Here is a 13756-nt window from a genome sequence, read left to right on the forward strand (position 1 = left end):
GCAGTTCCTTGGGGGGGGGACCATTTCATATGGGACACAGACAAGTAAGTGGGTAACAGGCAGGTGCTGATACGGTGCTCGTAACGTTTACCAAGAACGTCCTGCCCAAGACATACTCCCATTTGTGTTCACAAAGACCTTGTGAGAGGAGTCCTCTTCTCAAACCCAAGGACGGTGTTCTGGAAATGAGAACGAGTGCAGAGGCGCAGCGGGTGGCAGTGGTCAGGGCGCACAGGGCAGCGCGGGCAGACGTTAGAGACTGCGGGCAGTCTTTCTAGAGGAAATCACCCTCCGCTCCTGTGGTGAAACATGAGAAGATACGCGTTGCCCGAGGGGCACGGGGAGGCCCGAAGCCGAGGAAGCAGCGAGAACAGAGCCCTGCGGGCGTGAAGAGGCGGGGCTGGACCTGCGAGTGGCTTTGGATTGCGGGCCAGAGGTCCCAGGGCAGCAGCTCACAGACGCCGTCTGCAGGGGCGTGCGTGCCGGCCACGGTGCTGGGACTTCGTGCTAAGGGCAACAAGGAGCCGATGAAAGGCTCTAGAAAGGGTGTTCATGGGAAATTCATTCTGTCCGCTTTCAGGTGGTTGTGGAAGTTCTGGAAATATCTGAGCTCTTGCAGGTACGCGGAGGGAAAGCACGGCAGAGGCCGCCCCCTGCGAGACACCTCATGGTCAAGTGTTCTTGTTTGTTCCCTCTGGCCTGGGTTCCCTGCCTGTGGGGGTCGCGCCCAGGCTATGGGGGACTGGAGAGAATGCCAAGGGGTGCAGTGCAGGGGAGTAGCTGGCTGGGGCTGGAAGCTAGGCCCAGCTCGTTAGGTGTCCTCACAGACCAGCTTCTCTTCCTCGGCACACGCGCGCGCGCACGCGCACACACACACACACACACGTGGTTTTTTAATTAATTAATTTTTGGGGGTAATGTTTTATTTATTTTTGAGAGAGAGGGAGAGACAGAGTGAGCAGGGGAGGGTCAGAGAGAGAGAGGGAGACACAGAATCTGAAGCAGCTCCAGGCTCTGAGCTGTCAGCACAGAGCCCGACGCAGGGCTCGAACCCACGAACCGTGAGATCATGACCTGAGCCGAAGTTGGACACTTAACCGACTGAGCCACCCAGGCGCCCCAATTAATTTATTTTTTAATTTACAACCAAGTTAGGAGTAGTTTCCTTAATCCCCCTCCCACAAGCCCTCCAGTAACCCTTTGTTTGTTCTCTATATTTAAGGTCTCTTATGTTTGTCCCCCTCCCTGTTTTTATATTATTTTTGCTTCCCTTTCCTTATGTTCGTCTGCTTTGTATCTTAAAGTCCTCATATGAGTGACGTCATACAATATTTGTCTTTCTCTGACTAATTTCACTTAGCATAATCCCCTCCAGTTCCATCCACATAGTTGCAAATGACAAGATTTCATTCTTTTTGATTGCCGAGTAATACTCCATTGTATACGTATACCATATCTTCTCTATCCATTCACCTGTTGATGGACATTTGAATTCTTTCCATACTTCAGCTATTGTCGATAGCGCTGCTATAAACATTGGGGTGCATGTGCCCCTTCAAAACAGCACACCTGTATCCCTTGCATAGATACCTAGTGGTCCAATTGCTGGGTCACAGGGTTCTATTTTTAATTTTTTTAATTTTTTTTAAAATTTATTTCTAGGAGAGAGAGAGAGACAGCGTGAGCAGGGGAGGGTCAGAGAGAGAGAGGGAATCACAGACTCTGAAACAGGCTCCAGGCTCTGAGCTGGCAGTCAGCACAGAGCCCGACGTGGGGCTCGAACCCACGAACCGCGAGATCATGACCTAAGCGAAAGTCGGACGCTTAACCGACCAAGCCACCCAGGCGCCCCTATTTTTAATTTTTTGAGGAAACTCAAAAATGGACTGTTTTCCAGAGTGGCTGCCCCAGTGTGCATTCCCACCAGCCATGCAAAAGAGTTCCTCTTTCTCCACATCCTCACCAACATCTGTTGTTGCCTGAGTTGTTAATGTGAGCCATTCTGACAGGTGTGAGGTGGTATCTCATTGTGGTTTTGATTTGTATTTCTCTGATGATGAGTGATGTTGAGCATTTTTGTCATGTGTCTGTCAGCCATCTGGATGCCTTCTTTGGAGAAGTGTCTATTCATGTCTTTTGCTCATTTCTTCACTGGATTATTTGGATGTTGAGTTTGATAAGTTCTTTATAGATTTTGGATACTAACCCTTTATCTGATATGTCCTTTGCAAATATCTCTCCCATTCTGTCGGCTGCCTTTTAGTTTTGGTGATTGTTTCCTTCACTGCGCAGCTTTTTATTTTAATGAGGTCCCAATAGTTCATTTTTGTTTTTGTTTCCCTTGCCTCCAGAGACGTATTGAGTAAGAAATTGCTGCTGCCAAGGTCAAAGAGGTTTTTTTGTTTGTTTCTGTTTTTTTACTAACGAGTTTATTTATTTAACGAATATAATTTATTGTCAAATTGGCTTACATACAACACTCAGTGCTCATCCCAAGTGCCCTCCTCAATGTCCATCACCCATTTCCCCCTCTCCTCCGCCCCCATCCACCCTTAGTTTGTCCTCTGTATTTAATAGTCTCTTGTGGTTTGCCTCCCTCCCTCTCTATTTGTATCTATTTTCCCCTTTTTCCTCCCACCATGGTCTTCTGTTCAGTTTCTCGAGATCCACATATGAGTGAAAACATATGATATCTGCCCTTCTCTGACTGACTTATTTCACTCAGCATAATACCTTCCGGTTCCATCCACGTTGCTGCAAACGGCATGATTTCATTCTTTCTCATTGCCAAGTAGTTTTCCCTTATATATTTAAACCACATCTTTTTTATCCATTCCTCAGTTGATGGACATTTAGGCTCTTTCCACAATTTGGCTATAAACATTGGGGTGCATGTGCTCCTATGCATCAGCACTCCTGTGTCCTTTGGGTAAATTGCTAGTAGTGCTACTGCTGAGTCACAGAGGAGTTCTATTGTTAATTATTTGAGGCACCTCCACACTGTTTTTCAGAGCAGCTGCACCAGTTTACATTCCCACCAACAGTGCAAGAAAGAGGGTGCCCGTTTCTCCACATCCTCACCAGCATCTGTAGTTTCCTGATTTGTTCATTTTAGCCACTCTGACCAGTGTGAGGTGGTCTCTCAGTGTGGTTTTGATTTGTATTTCCCTGATGATGAGTGACGTTGAGCATCTTTTCATGTGTCTGTTGGCCATCTGGAGGTCTTTGGAAAAATGTCTATTCATGTCTTCTGCCCATTTATTCACTGGATTATTTGTTTTTCAGGTGTTGAGTTTGGTAAGTTCTTTATAGATTTTGGACACTAGCCCTTTATCCGATATGTCATTTGCAAATATCTTCTCCCGTTCTGTCGGTTGCCTTTTAGTTTTGTTGATTGTTTCCTTTGCAGTACAGAAGCTTTTTATCTTGATGAGGTCTCAATAGTTCATTTTTGCTTTTGATTCCCTTGCCTTTGGAGATGTGTTGAGTCAGAAATTGCTGCGGTTGAGGTCGAAGAGGTTGTTGATTGGTTTCTCCTCTAGGGTTTTGATAGTTTTCTGTCTCACATTTAGGTCTTTCATCCATTTTGAATTTATTTTTGTGTATGGTGTAAGAAAGTGGTCCAGGTTCATTCTTCTGCATGTGGCTGTCCAGCTCTCCCAGCAACATTTGCTAAAGAGGCTGTCTTTTTTCCATTGGATGCTCTTCCCTGCTTTGCCCAAGATTAGTTGGCCATACATTAGTGGGTCCAATTCTGGGTTCTCTAGTCTATTCCATTGGTCTATGTGTCTGTTTTTGTGCCAATACCATACTATCTTGATGATTACAGCTTTGTAATCCCTCTTGAAGTCCAAGATTGTAACGCTTCCAGCTTTGATTTTCTTTTTCAAGATTGCTTTGGCTATTCGGGGTCTTTTGTGGTTCCATACAAATTTTAGGATTGTTTGTTCTAGCTCTATGAAGAATGCTGCTGTTATTTTGATAGGGATTGATACATATAAGTTTATTTACCTATTTTGAGAGAGACAGAGAGCAAGCAGGGGAGGGGCAGAGAGAGAATCCCAAGCAGGGATGCAGGGCTTGAACTCACAAACCATGAGATCATGACCCAATCCAAAACCAAGAGTCAGACACTCAACCAACTGAGCCACCCAAGAGCCCCTATTCCTTGGCTCTTAGTTTTGGTTGCCTGGTAGTACCATTCTCTACTCAGGGCAAAAACTAGAGGTCACATCTGTCTTTCTGGATTCTTTTCTATTGATTAGACTTCCCATCCAATTGATCCCCAGTCCTGTCACTGTCTCACTGGAATGTTTCTCCACTTCTTGTCTTCCCCTCCACCTCTCCTCCCTCTCACCTTGTCTGCTGCAGCGGTAACCTTCGTAAAACACAGACTTGACCTTGTCACTCCCCTTCCTCTCCCCACTGCCCATGCAATAAAGACAACCCAGGGTTCTTCAAAAGATGCCCAGAGCATCCTCTTTCCATCGCAGCATTCTCTTTCCCTCACTTCTTTGAAGTTCCAAACCACACAGGATTTACCCACTGTTTCTTGGAGCTGGTATTGCTTTCCCGTTTGAGTTTGCTTTTCCTGCTACTTTCTGGTGAACCTATACTCATCCTTTAAAGTCCGTCTCAAATGCCACATCCTCTCTGCATCTACCTTTCCCACACGTCTCTTGGGCCAGTGGTTTTCAGAAGGGGAAGGTATGTGTGTTCGGGTACATCACAGTCAGAGAAACTTGTAACATTACGTGTGTCTTTAAGAACCACTTTCCCTGTTGGCCTTGGGTTTCTCCTTTATTTACCCTTCTCTTCAAGCATTTTAAAAAACTCTAGTACTGGGGCACTTGGGTGGCTCAGTTGGTTAAATGTCCTACTTTGGCGTGGGTCATGATCTCGTGGTCCATGGGTTCAAGCCCTGTGTCCGGCTCTGTGCTGACAGCTCAGAGCTTGGAACCTGCTTCGGATTCTGTGTCTCCCTCTCTCTCTGCCCCTCCCCTGCTCACACTCTGTGTCTCTCTCTCATAAGATAAATTTAAAAATTTTTAAAAATCTAGTAGTGTTTGTCTACACTGGTGGTGTATGCACTTCTTGGGAATAAAGCCTAGATGTTCTACAGCACATAGTAGTTACTCACTGAATGCATTTGCATTCTATCCAACCGACGACATTCCAGACACACTTCGCTAGGAACTCGCTTCTCAGGGAAATAGGGCAAAGCGCTGTCATGCTTTTTTAGTTTTCTCTCACTCATGCTAATTATTATGAGCTTCAGTACAAGGTGCGTAGGCTTAAAGAGCAAAAATATCAGGACCCACGTTTATAAGGGTGACTTTAGACAAAACCCTGAGATGGGAGGTTGCATTTGGGTTTTCTCACCAGGCTTTTCCCCACACTTGTCCTAATTGCCTCCGTTTTGTTCCTTCCTTCACTCTACTCCCCGCCCCAGATTCTCTTCTTCATTTACCGCCAACTTTTCGTGCTCCTCTTCCCTCGTGGGCCTTCTCACTCGGACCCCTCCAAACACTCTTCAGGATGCACTGGGCATCCAGCGGGCACAGGGCACTGCCCGGGCGAAGGTAGCCGAGCTGAGTCCTCAACGCACTTCAGGGCCGGAAACTTCCCACGCCCGTTTTTATCGACACGCGGAGGGACGTTTTGTGGACAGAAGGAAAACAAACAAAAAGCACATTCACTCGGGTTCCGGGCGGCAGAAAGAGTCCCAGATCCCACCCAGGGAGGGAACGCCCCAGGGAGTGCTCCCGAGAGGAGCTCCGGGCAAGACGGAGACTTCTTCCCAGGCCGGCACATTTCTCAAGTTTAGACACAAATTACCCGGTGGAGGCAGAGGACGGGCCTCGCAAGGGGCAGGGCGGGGTCGCGCCCCACGCGGGCGGCGGCATCGTCGCCGCGCCCCCTCGTTTTCGTTCCTGTGTCAACGGACTGCCGCCTTCCCTCAGGTGAGGCTCCGGGAGGCGCCGAAGGGCTGACGCGGAGGCGAGGCCCGCGGCCCGGAGGCGCCGGGCAGAGACCCGCGGGGCGCGACCTGCCGCGAGGCGGCGGAGACGGCAGGCGGGCACCGGCGGGCACCGGCGCGGGCGGAGGGCCGGCCGGGAGCCCAGCGCCGCCGGAGCCGCGGGCCTCGGGCGCCAGGGGAAGGAGCCTGGGCGGGAGCCTGGGTGGGACCGGAGGCGGGGCGGGCGGGCCCTGCGGAGAGAGGGCGTGATGGGCAGCCGGTGTCCTCCAATCGCGGCCTCGCCAGGGCGCCGGGCCGGCCAATGAGCGGGCCGCGGGGGCGGGCGTGGGGCCGAGAGCGGGGAGCGCGGCGTGGAGGTGCCAGCGGGCGCGGGCGGCGACGGGGCTGAGTCCCTGCCGCGAGCCGAGCCGAGCGCAGCGGGGCCGGGGCGGCGGCGGCGGGACGATGGCAGCGCCCTCCGGAGCCGAGGCGGCGCTTGTAGCCCGCGGGCGCCGGCTGTGGTCGGTGCTGGCGGCGGCGCTCGCGCTGTGTGAGTGATGCCGGGGCCGGGCCGGGGCGGCGGGGGCCTCGGGGGTCGGCGCCCTTCCCTCGCGGCGGCCGCGGGCCCTGCGCGCCGGGCGCCGAGGTGGGGAGGGGGCGCGGCCTGCGCGCTCTGGGGCCGGCGGGGGGGGGGTGCGGAGCCTGCCTTGCTCCCGACCCCTGCGTGTGCGGGAGGAGGGGCGCGCTCCCCACTTTGCTCCTCCCTGGGGGCTGTCGGGGCGGCGGGCGGGCGGGGGCGCCTGACCTCCCCGCCCGGGGAGCTGGGGTCGCCGGAGCCCGCCTGGGACCCCCGTTCAGGAGCCCGGGGTCGCGCGCTCCGCTCCGCGGGGTGGCCGGGCGGCTGTGAGGCTCTCATTTGCGAGGCCTTTGTTGGTGTGTTTCCCCGCTTTGAGCGAATGTTTTGTTTCATCTTGTGAGTTCAATTTCGGAGGCTCCGATCCGTTTTTTAAGGCTCGCGATGGAAGAGCCCTGGGGTCTCGGGCGCCTCCCGGGTGGCCTGCAGAGCGCCCACCGAGGGACCGCGTTCCGGAGCAGAGACTGGGACACTCCTGCAGTGACCTGGCTTGAAAGAATTTGGTCAGACCCGTAATAACTCCAGGCAGAGTCACCACAGTTTATCGAAAGGCAGGACATTGAAAAGCCCGTTTGGCCCTTTTCCTTTTATATTTTTCTCAAATGACCCTTTTTTCCTGCTCAATTTCATGGGTCAACCTAAGGTAAACCCGAGGCTCGATTTATTGCGTTGGGGGAGTTGTTTTATGGGCGTCTGAAACGTTGGCCACAGGACTTTTTTGTGCTGTTGTTCAAAGCGGAGGATTCGCGGCCTCAGAACGTGGTTAAGTAATGGTTATAGGGAGAGCCAGCCCTTGGGAACCACGTAGCCTTTTTCATTTCTTTTGTTTCTCAAAATGTCAGTTGCAGCACTGTGACTGGATACAAGTTTACTCAGTTATTTCTTTCCTGGAATAGCCCTTCCTGTAATCTCCGGAACCAGGAAAACTATCATTTAACCAGTGATTCCAGCGGTGGTGAGGTGTAAACGTAGAAGTCTCAGTCCCCATGACGATGTATGTTGTACGCGTAAGACAGTCCGTTCCGTGTAAATCTCTCTACTGAGGGGGAAAGAAAGGTTGGGGGGGGGGGAGGGTTGTTGGTGATCGTACCAATATTTGTGTTTTAAGTAAACAAGTAGGAAATAGCCTCAAACTAAGGTTTGTCGGAAATCTTGTGGGCTTCAGACAGAATTACGCACAAGAGGCCAGACATTGCAAGTGAGGGCCACGTCAGGACGATCTTCATTAGGCTCAAGGTACTAAAAGAAGCAGAACTGAACAACTGAATATTAATGGGTATTAATAGGAAAAGATCATCAGCATAATAGCTACGTAGACCTTGGGTGTGCCCAGCTCTTCAGTAATGGAAGGTGGATACTGATGTGTAAGTGTCAGCAGCTAACAAACATTAGCTTAATTTTAGAAAACTGTTGAATGTTCCTTCTTGCCAAGTCCTCTTTTCCTGCTCATGGACGGTGTACCTAACAGTTCATTTTTATAGAAAACCTTCCTGAATGTGATCCAGATACATAGTTACTCAGCAGACACTTATGAAGCACCTTCTAAGTATCAAGCACCAGAAGTGCTCTTAGGAGGATGGTCCCTGCCTTCACATAATTTCCAGTTCAGTGGGAGAAGCACGTGATCTAAGACGTGCTTGGATGGAAAGCGTGTACACAGAGGCCTGAATGGATCTCCTGGAAGGTCGGTGGGGGGAGGCAGGAGTGTGTCCTGGGAGGGAGATGGGCGCGGTCGAGGTGGGAGAGCCAGCCAGAGGCATGAACTCGCAGAGGACCTTGTTTGCCGTTTGTAAGCCTGGAGCTTTATCCCAAGGACTGTGGGAGGCTGGGAAGCATTTCTTTCTCCGCGGAGCCTTGAAGGCCGGGGCGGGGGGGGGTGAGGCTGAGACGGGGGGGGGGGGTTGCGACCGCAATCGTCCAGAGGGGGGCACGAGGTAAAGCAGTGGGTGTGAAGAGAGGATACATGCGTGAGCCAGTTAGAGAATAAATTTAATTGGACTTGGAAATTGATTTGCTGTCGGCTTGAAAGAGGAGTGTAAGGCGGTTCTAGGGATTGGGGCTTGGAAGCTGAGCCCATTTTTGGCAGGTGGGGCTCCTCACAGGATGTGGGACGAGGGGATGGCGTGTGAGGAAATGAGGATGAAGTTCCTTTGGGGTCTGTTGAGTTTTCAATGCTGCTGAGACATCCTAATACAGGTGGGCAGACGACAGTTGGATCGCCGGTGCTGGAGAGATGAGAAAGTTCTGGAAATACAGATTTGGGAGATATCACGTAAGATAGTAAAAGCAGTGACTGGTTTGGCTGAGGTCCCCTCAGAGAGTGTATTGAAGGAAAAAGCGGGGATCCAGAGCCCCTGGCTGCATGGGGCCTGAGAAGGCCTGGTGAGATCAAGGAAGAACCGGAAGAATGGGGTTACATGAAGAAGGAAGGAAGGCCCGGGCAGGAGGTGGAGACCAGCGTCGGATGAGGGCTCTCTGCTCTTGCCACTGCTCATGTCTTTGGTCCCCCTTCCCCGGGAACGGACACCGCGTGTGGAGGACAGAGCTTGGCGATTTGCAGCCCCCCTTTCAGCACGTGGCGCCAGCCTTCATCCCAGAAGCCCGGGACCCACCCTGCGTTCCGCCCTGTCCCTCATCAGGCCCCGCATCCATTCGGCCCTCTCCGCATTGCCACTTTTTTTTTCTGTCGGCCAATAGTCCACTTGTAGAATTTTAGGCAGAATCACCCAGCTGGTCTCCCCATTCCCTTATCTTGCCTCTTCTTAATCCATTCTTCACCCAGCTGCAGGAATGATTTTTAGAAAAATGTAATCATTCCGTAATGGCCTTCCCCTTACAGTCTGAATGACATGCCAGCTTCTCCCCAAGGCCACACGTGCCTTGTGTGACCTGGTTCCTGCCTCCCTGACTTCAGCTTGTGTCACTCACCCCCTTGCTCACTATATTCAAGCCACACTGCCATCTTTTTCTCTTTGACACTCATTTCCCCCCTCAGGACCTTTGCACTTGCTGTCCCTGCTGCCTGGTCTACTGTTTCCCCAGAACTGCCCAGAGCCGTCTCCTTTGCATCAGTGAGCGCCTACAGGTCACTTTTTCAAGGGCACCTGCGTGGCTCAGTGGGTTAAGTGACCGACTTTTGATTTCAGCTCAGGTCATGATCTCAAGGTTCGCGAGTTCAAGCCCTGAGTTGGGCTCTGTGCTGACGGCGCGGAGCCTGCTGGGATTCTCTGGCCCCCCCTCTCTCTGCCCCTTCTCTGCTCGTCTGCACACACATGTGCTTTCTCTCTCAAAAATAAACATTTCTTTTTTAATGTCGCTTTTGCAGAGAGGCCTTTCTCTAACCACCCTATCCAGAAGAGTCCCCTCTTACCGTTTCCTCATCCTTTGTTTATTTCTTTTTTGTAATTTCTAACTCTTTGGTTTTTCTTTCTTCATCTCTGAGAACCCAGGACAGAGATAGTGTTTGTCTGGTTTGTATACATGTTCCTGGTGCTTAGCACGGTGGATTTGACGGATGCTAATGTTTGCTAAAGGGCAGTGAGGCATACGCATGTCCTGATAACTGTTAGTAGTTTGTAATGTGTAGTTGGGATTTAGCCTGGCACATAGCGGGTGTCCAGTAAATGTTTCTTGAAAAAAAGGAATATTTTTCCCAAGTGTGACTTCATGTATTATCTGGTTATTTTCACTCTTTCATATTCAAAAATATATGCAATAAATTAACATTTTTTAACTCCTTTTTTGTTTTATTTGTTTATTTATAAGTTTATTTATTTATTTTGAGTGAGACAGAGTGTGTGAGGGAGGGGCAGAGAGAGAGGGAGAGAGGGAAAATCTCAAGGAGGCTCTGCTGTCAGCTCAGAGCCTGACATGGGGCTCGAACCTATGAAATGTGAGAAAATGACCTCAGCCAAAATTAAGACTAAGAATCAGACACTCAACTGACTGAGCCACCCAAGTGCCCCTTAAGTTTTATTTATATAAGTAATCTCCACACACCCAGTGTGGGGCCTGAACGCGTGATCCTGAGATCAAGAGTCGCATGCTCTTCTGAGTCAGCCAGACGCCCTCTTCAACTACTTTAAATGGCATCGTTTTGGAATTACTAGTTATTACATATTTAAGTAATTTTATCATGTTTGTTGTAGCCCGTTTTGTCAATAGGACTTTTTGATTTCAATATTCAAAATTATTTGATCCTTGTTGCCACGATTTAGACTTGAGACACCGTCCCTGCAGTTGAAAGGCCACTGATCTCAGTACTAATTCCCTCAGCCTTTTACTTAGTTACCAGCCGGGATAATAAAAGAAAACTTAGTCTTACAAAAAATTTCTACCACTTGTTCTCACCCCTGCCTCTGGCATAGCCACTCGGCTCGGACACTGCCAAAAGAAGAAACAAATACAGTCTTTTTTTTTTTTTTTTTTTATTGTTTATTTACTTTGGAGAGAGATGGCAGAGAGAGAGAGGCGGAGTGGCCGAGACAGAGGGAGACATAGACTCTGAAGCAGCTCCAGGCTCCGAGCTGTCAGCACAGAGCCAGCCGCGGGGCTCAAATCCCCAATCACAAACCGTCAGATCTTGACCTGAGTCGAAGTCAGAAGCTTAACCTACTGAGCCCCCCAGGCGCCCCTAAAGACAACTCTTAAGTGACAGAGATCTAAGTGAAACGGAAGTCTGTGTTTTCATAACAACCACACAGAGTCCTAATGCATTTCATTTCCCGGACACCTGCGTGCCTGGTGCTGTTTGAGTTACTGTGGGTGCAGTGGGGAGCCTGGCTTCTCCCCAGGATGTATGTGCTTCAGTAATGAATAATGAAGGACAGACGGACATTCCTGACAGTCACCACTTTGAAGGAAATAGGATTCACCTGTTATGAAAATTTGCAGAATTAATAAAACTGTAGAGCATGTACGTGTATTACAAAATAGGTATTTTTTATTTATTTGTTTATTTTTAATGTTTTATTTATTTTTGAGAGAGAGAGAGACAGTGTGAGCAGGGGAGGGGCAGAGAGAGAGGGAGACACAGAATCGGAAGCAGGCTCCAGGCTCTGAGCTGTCAGCACAGAGCCTGACGCGGGGCTCGAACCCACGAACCGCAAGATCATGACCTGAGCCGAAGTCGGCCACTTAACTGACTGAGCCCCTCAGGGGCCCCCCAAAATAAGTATTTTTTAAACTCACAAAGGACATGTGGGATTTCACTGATGGTTGATCTTTCCTCCTGAGTTTTTAGCATGTAATTTGATTGGGAAAGACTCGATCTACACAGCTTTTCAGAAATACTGCTGCATGCCCTCCCTCTAGAACATGCTGGCCTACCTGTTAAATATTTCTCACATTCCTTTCTATTCCCACTGAGGCTGCTTTTTTCCTGGATGATTAGAATCTTTGGCGGGGCCCCAAGGCCAGTGTTTTTATTTAAGTTGTATATTTTATCTGAGACTTTGAATTTTCTGTGTGAAACATGCATCTCACATGTACTAAACCTTGTGAAGATTTTAGTTTTACTCTCTACAACCACTGGCATGAGTTGAAAAGAGAGAATAAAGGGTTTGCTCTGACAGAAATTTCATGGATTAGTTTGGGCTTTAGGTCCCATCAAAGGTAGTTTAATTATTAGGAAAACTAGAAGCATCCCCTGAGGTCTGAAGTGTCGTAAGGCTCTGGGTCTGGGTCCCTATGGCCGAGGAGACATGAAGCCTTCATGTATCTTGAGTGATTGCCTTTCTGCCTTTTCCAGTCTTATTTTGCAAGTGCTTGACCTCAGCAGTGCCTTAAAGTCCAGACCACAGCCTTGGGGCTTTGCCACGAGAAGGAGACATCAGTTGGCTTTGTGCCCATTCCTAGTGCCTAAATTGAGAAATTTAACGTTCTCTTGGGACCTTTATATCTTTGCCCTTAAACCTCTTCATTCATTCTCTTTTTGAGTGCATGTGGGTGCTATAATTTTCATTCACTTATAATTTTCTCTTGGTCCCATTAAGCCTTTATCAAGAAAAGAAGGATAGTTACATTAATAACGTCTTCAGTGATTTATTTATTTATTTTTCTTTCCAACTCAGGGGTCTCTTTAGAAATTGTGATGCTTTGCAATACCTCTGATTGACTGGGTGTGTGGTTGGAATACCGTTGGCCATTGAAGAACGCTGGGGTTCGGGACGCTGACACCACCCCCCCTTGCCCCGCACAGTTGAAAATTCGTATATAATGTTAATTTCCTGAAAACTTAACTGCTAATGGCCTGCTGTTGAGTGGTGTTGTTCAAGGCTTAACTGTAGTTTTCTAGCAACTGATACACCTTACTCAGTCCTTAGCTTTCATTAATTGTGCTCAGAAATGTACTAGGTCTTTACTGAGCTTAAGTTATTTATTATTGTAGGTAATTGTCACCTAGACTGAAATCCACAACTTGAGCTCTGTCAGTATCATGCTGTAACCAAGTAAACTTTGATGAATTTGCAACAAACATTGTTTATACTAGGACTCTGATATTCTACTTTGAGATCTTGGGAATCTACTATGTACAATTTAAAAACACTTCTGGGGGATGCCTGGGTGGCTCAGTCGGGTAACCATCTGACTTGGGCTCAGGTCCTGATCTCACGGCTTGTGGGTATGAGCCCTGCACTGGGCTCTGTGCTGACAGGGTGAAGCCTGCCTGGGATTCTCTCCACCACCCTCCCCGCCCCCTCCCTATTTGTACTCATGCTTTTGTTCACTCTCTGTCTCTCAAGTAAATAAGCTTTTAAAAAGAATTTAAAAATTATCTTTAAGAATGCTTTGATCGAAATTAGGAAATGTGTTATTCTTTTCTCTTCAAACATGAAGGAACACAGTGTGGAGTTATGTCACTTTAACATAATCTTGTGCTTTTTCCAGATAGCACTTGGAAAACTGAAGGTGCCATATTGTAGACTAAGCTTCAGTGAGAATTTTATGCGTCTCTGCCAGGCCGTGTTTTATAGTTAGTTACTCTTCCGTCACATTCAGGTTGTAGTTGCTACATAGCCTTCTTCAAAGGGTGTTGCTTGGAAACACAAGTAATAGGTAAAGGACTCAGTTTCCTAAGAGAAAAATGTGTTAAAATGCAAATATTTGAAATCTCCTGAATGGTTAAGTGTGTGTGTTGTGTGTGTGTGTGTGTGTGTGTATAA

General features: G+C 48.9%; 1 protein-coding gene across 3 annotated transcripts in view; it reads left to right on the top strand.

The window, feature by feature from the left end:
• The first annotated feature begins 6336 nt into the window (after nucleotides 1–6336).
• Nucleotides 6337–13756, top strand: part of MPZL1 (myelin protein zero like 1) — a 64955-nt gene continuing 57535 nt past the window's right edge. For 2 of the 3 annotated variants that reach the window (XM_039241873.1, XM_039241875.1), the window contains exon 1: nucleotides 8301–8382. In XM_039241873.1, the coding sequence (XP_039097804.1) occupies nucleotides 8316–8382 (67 nt within the window). In that variant the 5' untranslated portion in view covers nucleotides 8301–8315. Of the gene's footprint in view, nucleotides 6510–8300; nucleotides 8383–13756 lie in introns of those variants that run through there. The other variant, XM_039241874.1, reaches the window with a different exon arrangement.

This window comes from Hyaena hyaena, unplaced genomic scaffold (genome assembly GCF_003009895.1).
Source record: "Hyaena hyaena isolate Hyena2069 unplaced genomic scaffold, ASM300989v1 scaffold_201, whole genome shotgun sequence".
NCBI classification, from domain to species: Eukaryota; Metazoa; Chordata; class Mammalia; order Carnivora; family Hyaenidae; genus Hyaena; species Hyaena hyaena.